The sequence below is a fragment of the Bidens hawaiensis genome, unplaced genomic scaffold, assembly GCF_021521415.1.
Source record: "Bidens hawaiensis isolate Kalapana, Puna unplaced genomic scaffold, B.hawaiensis_p1.1 tig00030804_1, whole genome shotgun sequence".
In the NCBI taxonomy this organism is placed as follows: domain Eukaryota; kingdom Viridiplantae; phylum Streptophyta; class Magnoliopsida; order Asterales; family Asteraceae; genus Bidens; species Bidens hawaiensis.
In genome coordinates, this window is record NW_027495153.1 from 152,491 (window position 1) to 164,450 (window position 11,960).

The following is an 11,960-nucleotide window of genomic DNA, read 5'->3' on the forward strand; positions in this document are numbered from 1 at the left end:
GGTTCGATTCCCTCTTCGTTACCATACAACCATACATCATACCTCGAGTATTATTAGGGCCCGGTACCCTCTTCGTAACCATACAACCATACAACCATTCTTTCCTTCTTTTATTAACTTTATCACATTCATACACATAAGCATACATATCATACTTACCTTATACATAGCGTTACAACCTGACAGTACGTGCAATATCCGAAGATCGTTCACGTACTAACAAGCAATCATTCATACATTTCACATCATTCATATAAGGCATACACTTATCACTTAGGATAAGTGTATTAACAAACATATAGAGTATGCACACAGCCCCCGAAAACATAACACAGAAGTGGGGCTAGAAACTCACCTGAATCCTGTTACGCTCTCTGTTAATCGTTATTCCCTTCTTGAGCTGTGCACGGCTAACTGTATAATATTTACATGTATCAATTAACTACTACTACTCATATCATCTTTCTAGTCTTAGCTACTACCCATAACGAACGGGGGTCCGGGGGCAGCGTCCCTGGCAGCGGGGTTCTAGGGGCGGCAGCCCCTAGCAGGGTCCAAGGGGCAGAGCCCCTGGCTGGGGTCGAGCTGCCAGGTCAGCTTGGAAAAATTTTATTTCCATTAACTGTCTTGACACATTTTTCATTAGGTTTTTAATTTATTTTCTCATTTGCTAACTCCAGCGAACTTATCATTAAGCGAACTTAACAATAAGCGAACTTAAGCATAGGCGAAATTTGTGTTCGGCGAAGTTAACCCTAGGCGAACATATGCCAGGCGAAGTTATCAGTTAGGCGAAATTGTCACCACGCGAAGTTATCAGTTAGGCGAACTTGGCCTTAGGCGAAGTTATCAGTTAGGCGAACTTGGCCTTAGGCGAAGTTATCAGTTAGGCGAACTTGGCCTTAGGAGAAGTTACCAGTTAGGCGAGCTTGCTTGCAAGCGAACTTGCTTGCAGGCGAAGTTCGCTTGTAGGCGAAGTTGTGCAGCAGCCGCTGCTGTTCATCCTTAATCCCCAAAATCATCATCGTTTTACCGAGAAATCCATGGGTATGGCGTTAACAAGTCCCGCGATCATTCCTATAGCCTTGTTTGGGTAAAACTTAGCCCAGAATGACATAAAGTTTGGACCTTTATGGTAAAAACGTTCAATACTAATGTTAAGGGTTCATTAATCGAGCCGTTTCCATTTTCGGGTTCATTACACTCGTATTTATCATCAAGTTTACAACTTTATGTTTCGTTTATACCCGATCTACTCTCGTTCTAAGTTTCAAGACTAAACGTTTATAAAAACGAAATCTTTAGGATCAAAACATACCTTTTATACGTTCGGTGTGGTCGCGGTTTGCTTGGTTATCTCGTATATTGAAGATCTAATAATGGCCGGCTTGATTTTTGGACTCGAATCCGCTCTCTCTCTCTCGGCCGTATGAGGTGTAGTGTATGTGTGTGTTTTTTAGTGTGTAGAGATTTATGAAAGATGGAAATGATAGTTAGGGTTTTAGGATGGTTTAAGGGGATATTTATATCCCTTAAAGCCCATGGACCTAAGGCCCATTACCCTTAATCCATCTTAATTTATCTAAGTCCATGATCCGTTCTTTACTCGGTATTACGTACTTAATAACGCGAAATCACTAAACGTAACTTTCTTTATTTATTATTATAATATTCAGGATGTTACAGTAATTGTGTCGATGACAATTTTAGCCGTTTTATATAATGTCACCTAATAACCAAAAAACTCATCCCATGGTAACCTAAGTTCTCCTTTTCTAAGTAACATTCATCCTCACTTTCTCATCCATCGCATGAAGTTACTGCCTTCACATCCATGAAGTTACTGCCTTCACATCCACCTCAGTGCATTCGTCTTTGCTATCCATTGAGTGTGATTTTTATGACTATATCATTCCATCCTGTGAACCATGAGAAACTATTTTACGAGAAGCTCTCTTGTCATCGTCACCCTCATTATCACCATTGAAACATCACATATATCTCTCAACATACTTTTACTACAACTTCTCTATTTCATATCTCCCTCACCTTCTGTAACCTCTCGAAAAATACCATACATATTTTAGGTTAAAAATGACAACTTTGAAATAAAAGGACCCAAATTTTTTTTTAATATGATAGGAGAATAATATATATAGATTGTAAGTTGGAAAAATTCCGTACTTTAAGAAAATGGAGGAATTGAAATCCATTCCACATGGAAAAAAAGAAAGAAATGAAACTCCTTCACATGAGTATAAATAAAGAAAATAAAGTTCATCCCACATGAAAAGTGAGAAACTTTTGGATGTTCTTTATAAAAGGAAGAATTTCCATAGTAATATTCTTTTAACTCATGCATGCACCAGTGGTCCTAGCGTAGGGTGCGGAGCACTTGACGCGTACAGGCTCTCAGGCGAGGACGATGGCGACGAGCGCAATGTGGCGCTTTGATGTCGCATTAAATGGGCGGTGTCGCGATACGCGATCCCCAAGTCACAACTTCATCGCGTATCGTGATGACGTGAAATGACAGACGGTGACACGTCCCCACGTGGCACCGCAAGTCCATCCACGTGGCAAGGTCTCATCGGCTCATCGCGTATCGCTATGGAATATTATATTATAAATTTTGTCGCCAATCCATCGTGATATGCGATGGATCCTTTGCAAGACCCATCGCGTATCACGATGGGCAGCTGACCAGCGGCTATAAACAGGGCCACCGGCCCTCATTCACAACTCACAATCTAACTTTCTCTCTAAAAACCCCACTCACTTTACATTGGTTTGCGTGCCACCGACCCGACGTTCGCACCTCGTAAACGGTGTCCAAACCGGACATTGCCTCGAAGTACGTGCCACCAAAAGACCAATCAACACCCCACCTCGAAGTGCGTGACGACAAACTTTCAGGACCGATGTACCTCGATTTACGTGCAATAAGTGTTGATCAATATTTTTCGATAAACGTGCAAGCTTGGAGGTGTTGCCCGAGAGTTTAGGAATTTTAAGCCAATCAAGGTAGGGGTTCTGCCCGAGTAAAATATTATAATAATATTAAAATAAGCTTAGACCCTAGTCGAGGGTATACTCGATACCTCGAGAATAAGCAAAAACAATATAAACAAGAAAAATATAAATAAAAGTATTTAATATTCATGTAATTCTTTGTTATTAATATTATTTGAGTTTCTTAAATAATAAGTAAAGAAATAAAGTATACGTTTCTTCGAGAGGAAGAAACGTAATGTTTAAAAATCTAAATGATCAAACTAAAGGTTTGAGTAATTGAGTGTATATAATAAAGAAAGATATTTTGAACTAAAGGTTCGGTAATAAAATATAATCGAGGTAAAGATTATACAAAATGGACCAAAGGTCTAAAGCTAGACTATTGATCTAATAATAACGAATGGTTATACTCGTACTATAGGTCCGAGATAGCAAAGACAACTCGATCAGTGAAGTGAAGATGATCATTTTATAAGGTGAATACGCCCCAAACTTTTAACTAGTTTAATCAAGCCAATTACAATTGATGACATGAGATTACATATCTCTAAAACATTATGAACAAAAGTAATCGTTGGCCCTCAGACTGTCGTGTACGCTTGTCTGGATCCTTTCATATGTAGTAGACGGTGGGCACACCGTGCCACACATGGTTATATGCCTCAGCCATGACGAGCCGGATCTAAGTTACGTCCGAGAGAGGGTAATCATGTGTATACTGATGGTAGCTAAGTAACCTCGAACACTGCGGTGTTTGCTGAGCGGTTTAGAGTTGAGCTTAAGTTTGTAATTGTGTTTTAAGTTTTTTAACTTGATTATCCCTAAGCCACGATGGGCTGAGACCTAAGTTATGTCTCTTATTCACAAGCATGTGTTGCTGACGTAATTTTCAAACTGTTTTACATGTAACGAAGAATAGGCGCTTGAGGTATCGAAGTCGTCATTAGGCGATCTGATGGCTCAGTTCATTTTGTTAAATATTAAACTTGAATGGTGGTTTTATATAAACAATGAATCTTTTGTAAACATTAAACGAGTATTTTATAATCCCGTATTTTGATATGTAAATATTAATATTTTAATCCACGCTAATATTTTCGCATTTAACCCGTAACTCTGATTTATTTACAAAAAAACGCCTAGGCCTAAGATGGGGGTGTGACACCTTTCTTCAGTCTAGTCACCACAACCACTGTTTCGAATCCAAGGTATATGTGTTTGTATGCAGGCTCATTTTCATGTAGTTTAGTTTGTTTATGTTTTGATTATGCATTTGTGTTTGTTATCTAACAAATGTCTTTCGTTTAGGGTTTAAAAATCGATATACATAGCCTATCTAGAGTAAAGTGTCATTTTCGTCATTGTGGTTTGGCAAATAATGCGAATTTAGTTCAAAAAATTTATTTTTTGCATATGGACCCTCTACGTTTCCTAGTTCTTGCCAATTACATCCAAATCACTAACCCCGTTAAATTTAATCGTTAAGTTATAGGCAAACATGTCTTTTCACGATTTCTTTATTATAATACTTATTTCAGTGAATTGCGGTTTGTCCAAAACTGCGGTTTTAGTCCAATAGTTTCAAGTTTGCAATTTTTGTCCTTATAGTTTCATTTCACTTGCAATTAAACCCGAATTTTTTAAGCTCGTTAAGTCTAGTCGTTAACCCATTTGTATGCCTCTCACGTGACGACCAGTTTTGTTGTTTTTCTCCCCAAATAAACCTCAATCCTAATTCTCAAGCCCTCTCACGTGAGGGGCTGAGGTGTATTTAGGAAAAAAGGAAAAAAAGAAGGAACAAAATTGCCCCTCATGTGAAGGGCACACTGATGGGTTTAACGACAAGACTTTACGAGATTAGGGAATTTGGGTTTAATTGCAAGTCAAATGAAACCATAGGTAATAAAATTTCAAACTTGAAACTATTGAACTAAAACTGTAGATTTGGACAAACCACAAGGACGAAAACCGCAGTTCACTAAAATATTTATTATAATTAAGAAAGAGTGAAAAGACATGTCTACCCCTGACTTAACGATTAAATTTAACGGGATTAGTGATTTGGATGTAATTGGCAAGAACTGTCAAACGTGAAGGGTCCATATGCAAAAAATAAATTTTTTGGATTAAATTGACATTATTTATCAAATTACAAGGACGAAAATGGCACTTTACTCGCCTATCTAATTCCATTAGGGATTTTGTTTTTAGTGTAGTGTAGATGCATGTGATTTACAATCTAGAAACAACTTAGCAAGTTGTGATATAAGATTCACTTGATTTGCATTAATTTGTTAAAGAAACGAGTTAGCTCGTTGAGACGCAAGCTGTCTCAAGTTGTAAATGAATCAAGTTCGAGCTCAGACTTCAACTTAGTAGATAGATATTGAATCTATCCAAGTTCTCACGTATAACTTCAATCTCAAGTTAGTTGACACGGCTCGTGAATAACGCAACGTGTAACACTTAGATCATCTAATATATATTACATTACGTTCTTGTTGGTCTAGACAATAGATTAGGATTTCGACCTCTGGTGTCATCGTAGATGTCGATGATCTTAGTGCCATCAGGCTATATTGGGTAATCGGGATGTACTAATTATACGTAGACCAAATGAGAATTTACAATATACATTGGTACAAGTTAAGAAGTGTAGAGTATACACTTATTTAAGGCTATTGTGACTTTGGTGCTTAGGAGCCTGTGTAGCTTCAATACCTTAAGGGGGTTCAAATTGGCATCGCCCCTTGGCGGTTCCAGGACAACACCCTAGTTGTGAGCAAAGCAGACAAAATTGAGAACCTTATCCTCACTAAAGAAAGGTCAATTCCTAGGTCGTAACTCACTTGAAAGCCACCTTTGATATTTCGTATAATGTATACGAGACTTTTCGAACGCACATGCCTCCTACGTAAATCGAGTAATCACTTGGGTTCGATACATGCCTATCAAACAATCACGATGATTTGTGAAAAGTCCTTCGACAGACACAATGGTTTGTCAAAAGACAGTTGCTTCAAACAGATTAAGGACAATCACAATCTTACAATTTAGTTTTAGTGGTGCATGTTCCAAGGGTGTGAGGGCCAAAACCACACATGTTTTTGAAACGGCCTAAACATATCCTATCTCATCCATTTTTTTGCTAGAGAAAACACCTACAAAATACTTGTGATCAAATCTGTCCTTTTGTTAACAATAGTGGGGCAAAATTATCAAATCCATTTTTAAACAACCACAAACAAACAATATAGATTTTGATTTAATTATTCAATCTTCAACTTCACACATTCCACAAAACATCAATAAAAGTAGAAGAGACACCAAAACCTGATAGACTTGTTACTGAAAAACTATTTAGGAATGATTACCAGTAGACCAATCAACAGAGAAAAGATGCTCTTACTGCTTCAATGGGGTCTAATGGTCTATACCCTCTATACAAAAAAAAATCCATGGGATTCATGAGGAAATCATGTAAAAATGATGATGGTGGTGGAATAATGTAAAGATTGTGTAATCATGATCTTTACGTGTACATTTTTCGGCGATGACTAGACATTCCTGTATAGGTTCAACCATGTATGGGATGCACAAATTATAGACTCCATGGAAATAAGAGTGGATCATATTTGCACACATTAACATTAAATAGGTTTTTATTTGGCTGTCACCAAACTACCTATATTCATCACACCCCATGTTAGTAATGATGAAGATATCTTTTTAGGTTACATGCATGATGCATGTAAAACACTTTATGCAAGGAGGCTGCATTACATGCAAGAATGCATGCCTACTCTAAAACAAAGGTTAGGTTAGCTAAGGAATCGTTATAGACGCCTATGCTAAACGATATGCACGCACGCGCAAGTCACACATATAAACTTTAGCATATAGCATATACAACTTAAAAAACTCACTTTCTTTGTCAAAGTTCTTCAACCATGTGATAAGCATAGCAAAAAAATGGATTCTCTTTGAGCACCATCTTACAAGAACAAAAGTTTCTGCTTAAGAATCTAATGCTATCCCAACCGTTAAATAAAACCCACCCACAGAAAAAGATAATATTGATAAGTAAATAATCCATGATTAAATATCGCATCTTCAAACAGAATGGTTATAAATAGTAAATAACACGCGCAAACAATGAAAATCATATCGGAAAGGAATATTGGAAACCAGAAGGAAAATAAGAACTTATGCATAAAATTAGTTGGAATTTGGACAAAAGTTGTTATTCATTTCAAAGCTTGATCCCTCTACATCAACTTTAATATACAATTAATAATTAACAAGGCCATCCCTCTACTTTCTACTTTCTACTTTCTACTTTCTCTCTTTATTGTTCTTTGTTTACTTTCAGCCATTGCTATTATATAAGGACAGCATCAATGCTTCTACCCAGTGGATGGCCCTAAATACTCATTTGACTTGATAATAAAAATAATAAATCTAAGCGTTTATATTATCATGTCTATAAATTCGATTCCGTAATCGTATCAATTAATATAATATATTATCGCTTTCGCCCCAAAGGGAAACCTTTTTTCCGTACTGTTTTCACTGATTCATGCTTAACCTCGAACCTACGAGAAATTAGTGTTAGTATCCGGTCAAACTACTATTAACCAGAGGAGTAAAGTGTCATTTTCGTTCTTGTGGTTTGGCAAATAATGCGAATTTAGTCTAAAAAAATTATTTTTTGCATGTGGATCCTCCGTGTTTCCCAGTTTTTTGCCAATTACATCCAAATCACTAACCCCGTTAAATTTAATCATTAAGTCAGGAATAAACATGTCTTTTCACTATTTCTTTATTATAATACTTATTTCAATGAACTGTGGTTTTCGTCCTTGTGGTTTGTCCAAATATGCGGTTTCAGTCCAATAGTTTCAAGTTTGCAAATTTCATCCTTATTCATTTCACTTGCAATTAAACTCGATTTATTAACCTCGTTAAGTCTGGTCGTTAACCCATTTGCATGCCTCTCACCTGAGGACCAGTTTTGTTGTTTTTCTCCCCAAATAAACCTCAGTCCTAATTCGCAAGCCCCTTCACGTGAGGGGCAATGTATTTGGGGAAAAGGAAAAAAAAAGAAGGAACAAAATTGCCCCTCACGTGAAGAGCACACTGATGGGTTTAATGACAAGACTTAACGAGATAAGGGAATTCGGGTTTAATTGCAAGTGAAATGAAACCATATGGAAGAAAACCGCAAATTTGAAAATACTGGACTAAAACTGCAGATTTGGACAAACCAGAGGGACGAAAACCACAGTTCACTGAAATAAAATTATAATAAAGAAAGAGTGAAAAGACATGTCTACCCCGGATTTAACGATTAAATTTTTAATGAGGTTAGTGATTTGGATGCAATTGACAAGAACTAGGAAACGTGAATGGTACATATGAAAAAAATAAACTTTTTAACTAAATTCGTATTATTTGTCAAACCACAAGGACAAAATGACACTTTAGTCTAACTGGAAAGATATTTGAGTTAAGAGTATATCTTATAAAAAAAGATATACAAAAAAGATGTAGTTAGAAACCTATACTTCTTGAATTATAGGAATTATCTTGAGCTTTTATTATTAGGATTTTTGGCTTCTATGTGCAACTTGTTTGTAGGATTTTTGATGATAATACTAAATTAACCAAAAATGACACTTGAACCAAAAGGGAATTGAATAAAATTAAGTGGCATGAGTCTCATTCTCCACTTGTTGCTGCTGGAGATGAGTTGCATGACCATCCATGCAGCCTTAGTTGGTCACTATAGAGAAAAGATCTAAAAGCAAGCATCAAATGATGAGAAAAGGAGAGAACAGAAACTCCAAAGAGATTACAATAAATAATAATGGACTAAAAGTGAGCGTTGGAATACTTTGATTGGGACCCACCATATTAACCTAAGGCCTACTTCAGATTCTTTTGATATACTCGCCTTTTCTTGACCATTACTTGTATATATATATACTTGTGTTTATGCACTTAACAAACTAAAACTAAAACTAAAATCAAACTTAAAACATACCGTCTAAATTTAATTAGCTTCTTCTTCCTCCTCCAATTGTTTTCACTTATACAACAAAACATTTAGCATCATAATCATCACTTGCCATGACCACCAATTCTGTAGTTCCAACGTCTGAAACCGCCACCACCGCCACAACTACTATAACTACTTCAAGTCCTGTCGAAATGGTGAAACCGCACCATGATCATGCCCGTTCACCATCCTTTCTACACCTCGTCTTATACCCGATAACTTTAAAGGTTCCCTCTCTCTCTCTCTCTCTATATATATATATATATATATATATTACAATCATTTGTGTTTACCCGTTTTCGGTTTTGTTGTAGTTTGAGGATGTTGTTTATAAAGTTAAAACAAAGAGAAATGGTACATGTGAGAAGACTATATTGCACGGAGTGACGGGTAAGGTTTGCCCCGGGGAGATACTTGCAATGTTAGGTCCATCTGGCAGCGGTAAAACCACCCTCCTCACGGCTCTTGGTGGACGGCTTACTGGTAACCTATCAGGAAAGATTACCTATAACAACAAGCCGTTTACTGGTTCTGTAAAAAGAAAAACAGGGTTTGTGACACAAGATGATGTTCTTTATCCTCATCTGACTGTCACCGAAACCTTATTATTCACTGCCATGTTAAGGCTACCAGAAAGCTTGAGTCAGAACGATAAAGTTGAGCATGTGGAACGAGTTATAGCCGAGTTGGGGCTGACTCGGTGTAAGAATAGTATGATAGGTGGTCCATTGTTTAGAGGTATTTCAGGTGGAGAGAAAAAGAGGGTCAGCATTGGTCAAGAGATGCTAATCAACCCGAGCTTGTTGTTACTAGACGAGCCGACATCTGGGCTAGATTCGACCACGGCTCAGAGGATTTTAACCACTATTAAACGGCTTGCTAGTGGAGGTCGAACCGTGGTCACAACGATTCATCAGCCATCTAGTAGACTTTACCACATGTTTGATAAAGTGGTCTTGCTGTCTGAGGGCTCACCGATTTACTATGGTCCTGCATCCACTGCTCTAGATTATTTCTCGTCCGTTGGATATTCGACATCCATCACGGTCAATCCCGCTGATATTTTATTAGACCTTGCTAATGGTAAGTTGCATAATTGTGCTTTTGAAAATGAAGTTTAGAATGAGTACCCCACATCTACACTACTACACAATTATATAAACTAAAGCATCATATCATATCATATCTTATCTTCATAAACTTTAACTACTTCTAACCATTTATGAAAAATTACATGACAGGAATTGAACCTGATGCCATGCAAGAATATGAGCAAGGTGAAAACACAGAAAACGAGCGCAAGTTAGTAAGGCAAAAGCTCATAACTTCTTATGATACAAGCATTTTACCAAGCCTGAAAGCTGAACTATGCAGTTTAGACATTACCAACAATGACCATGCAAAAGAAGCTTCAACAAGTAAGTTGTGCGAAACATATATTTTTAAGGTTATTAATTAGTGCCACAATTGCATAAACCCTGACCTGTTTAGGTTGTTCAAAATGGTGTAGGAAACCATGTGAAATCGGAACAATGGTGTACGAGCTGGTGGCATCAGTTTAAGGTGCTACTTCTTAGAGGCGTAAGAGAAAGACGATTCGAATCCTTTAATAAGCTTCGAATCTTCCAAGTCATAAGTGTTGCTATACTTGGAGGGCTTTTATGGTGGCATACACCAACATCCCATATCGCAGACAGGGTACGAGTTATAAACTTATAATCCTATAAACCATATATCAAGTTAAAACTTTTAACCATGTTGACCTTTTTTCTTGTCTATTAACAGTTATATTAGGTAATTACGGTTAAATCAGTTACTTAATGCTAAAATATTGTTTGATTATTTTCTTGCAGATAGCAATGCTTTTCTTCTTCTCTGTTTTTTGGGGGTTTTACCCGCTATACAACGCGGTTTTTACCTTTCCACAAGAAAGAAGAATGCTTATAAAAGAACGATCTTCCGGAATGTACCGTCTTTCGTCTTACTTCCTAGCAAGAACCATTGGAGACCTACCACTCGAGCTGGCCCTTCCAACCGCCTTCACCATCATCTTTTATTGGATGGGCGGGCTCAAACCCGACCCAGCCACTTTCATCCTATCCCTACTTGCGGTCCTCTACACGGTCCTTGTAGCCCAAGGTCTAGGATTAGCCATCGGTGCCATTCTTATGGATCTCAAACAAGCCACAACTTTGGCGTCGGTTACAACACTCGTTTTCCTTATCGCTGGAGGGTATTACGTACAACAAATCCCGCCTTTTATAGTGTGGTTAAAGTACTTGAGCTATAGCTACTACTGCTTCAAGCTTCTTCTCGGGATTCAGTACAACGAGAATGATGTATACGAATGTTCAAAAGGCGTCTACTGTCACGTTGCAGATTTTCCAGCCGTTAAATCAGTGGGACTTCATAATTTACCGGTTGATTTGTTGATTATGGTGACGATGTTGATTGGTTATCGACTCGTTGCTTACATGGCGCTACAGAAGGTTCGGTGAAGCAAGTTTTGAACAACTTTTTTTGAAGAGCTTTGCCATTTTGTCAGAAGAGAAATAATAATCATTAATATTAATGTTAGACGTTGATCCTATATGTAACCGGGTATAACATAATCCAAGATGTAGAACAAACTCTTCGAAACAAGCTAATTATCCAAAGTAACATAAGTTCAAAATGCTACAATAACACATTATCAATCATGTTTTTTCAAGGCACTTGATCGATAAACTCTTCTTTATTATAAGAGAAAACTGACTCTAAAACTCGTTACAATAATTTTATGCTGATCATACATCCAAGCCAATACTATTACAATTAAGAAACTAACTCAACTTGTCAACTTAAATCCTTCCATTAATATTCACCAACTCGTGAATACGGTCCG

At 37.3% G+C, this 11,960-nt stretch overlaps 1 protein-coding gene across 1 annotated transcript; it reads left to right on the plus strand.

Annotated features, from left to right (window-relative positions):
- The first annotated feature begins 8,701 nt into the window (after nucleotides 1–8,701).
- Nucleotides 8,702–11,960, plus strand: LOC143581085 (ABC transporter G family member 14-like). Its single transcript, XM_077063951.1, has 5 exons — nucleotides 8,702–9,303; nucleotides 9,391–10,159; nucleotides 10,318–10,494; nucleotides 10,587–10,774; nucleotides 10,930–11,960. Exons 1-5 carry the CDS (start codon nucleotides 9,148–9,150, stop codon nucleotides 11,572–11,574), a joined length of 1,935 nt encoding a protein of 644 aa, XP_076920066.1. The 5' UTR covers nucleotides 8,702–9,147; the 3' UTR covers nucleotides 11,575–11,960.

Bases quoted from the DNA above. Each gene is read 5' to 3' on its own strand.
- LOC143581085 (XM_077063951.1), top strand. From the start codon at position 9,148: ATGACCACCAATTCTGTAGTTCCAACGTCTGAAACCGCCACCACCGCC. The intron at 10,495-10,586 runs GTAAGTTGTGCG...AAAATGGTGTAG, and splicing joins TGCAAAAGAAGCTTCAACAA to GAAACCATGTGAAATCGGAA. The intron at 10,775-10,929 runs GTACGAGTTATA...ATTTTCTTGCAG, and splicing joins CATCCCATATCGCAGACAGG to ATAGCAATGCTTTTCTTCTT.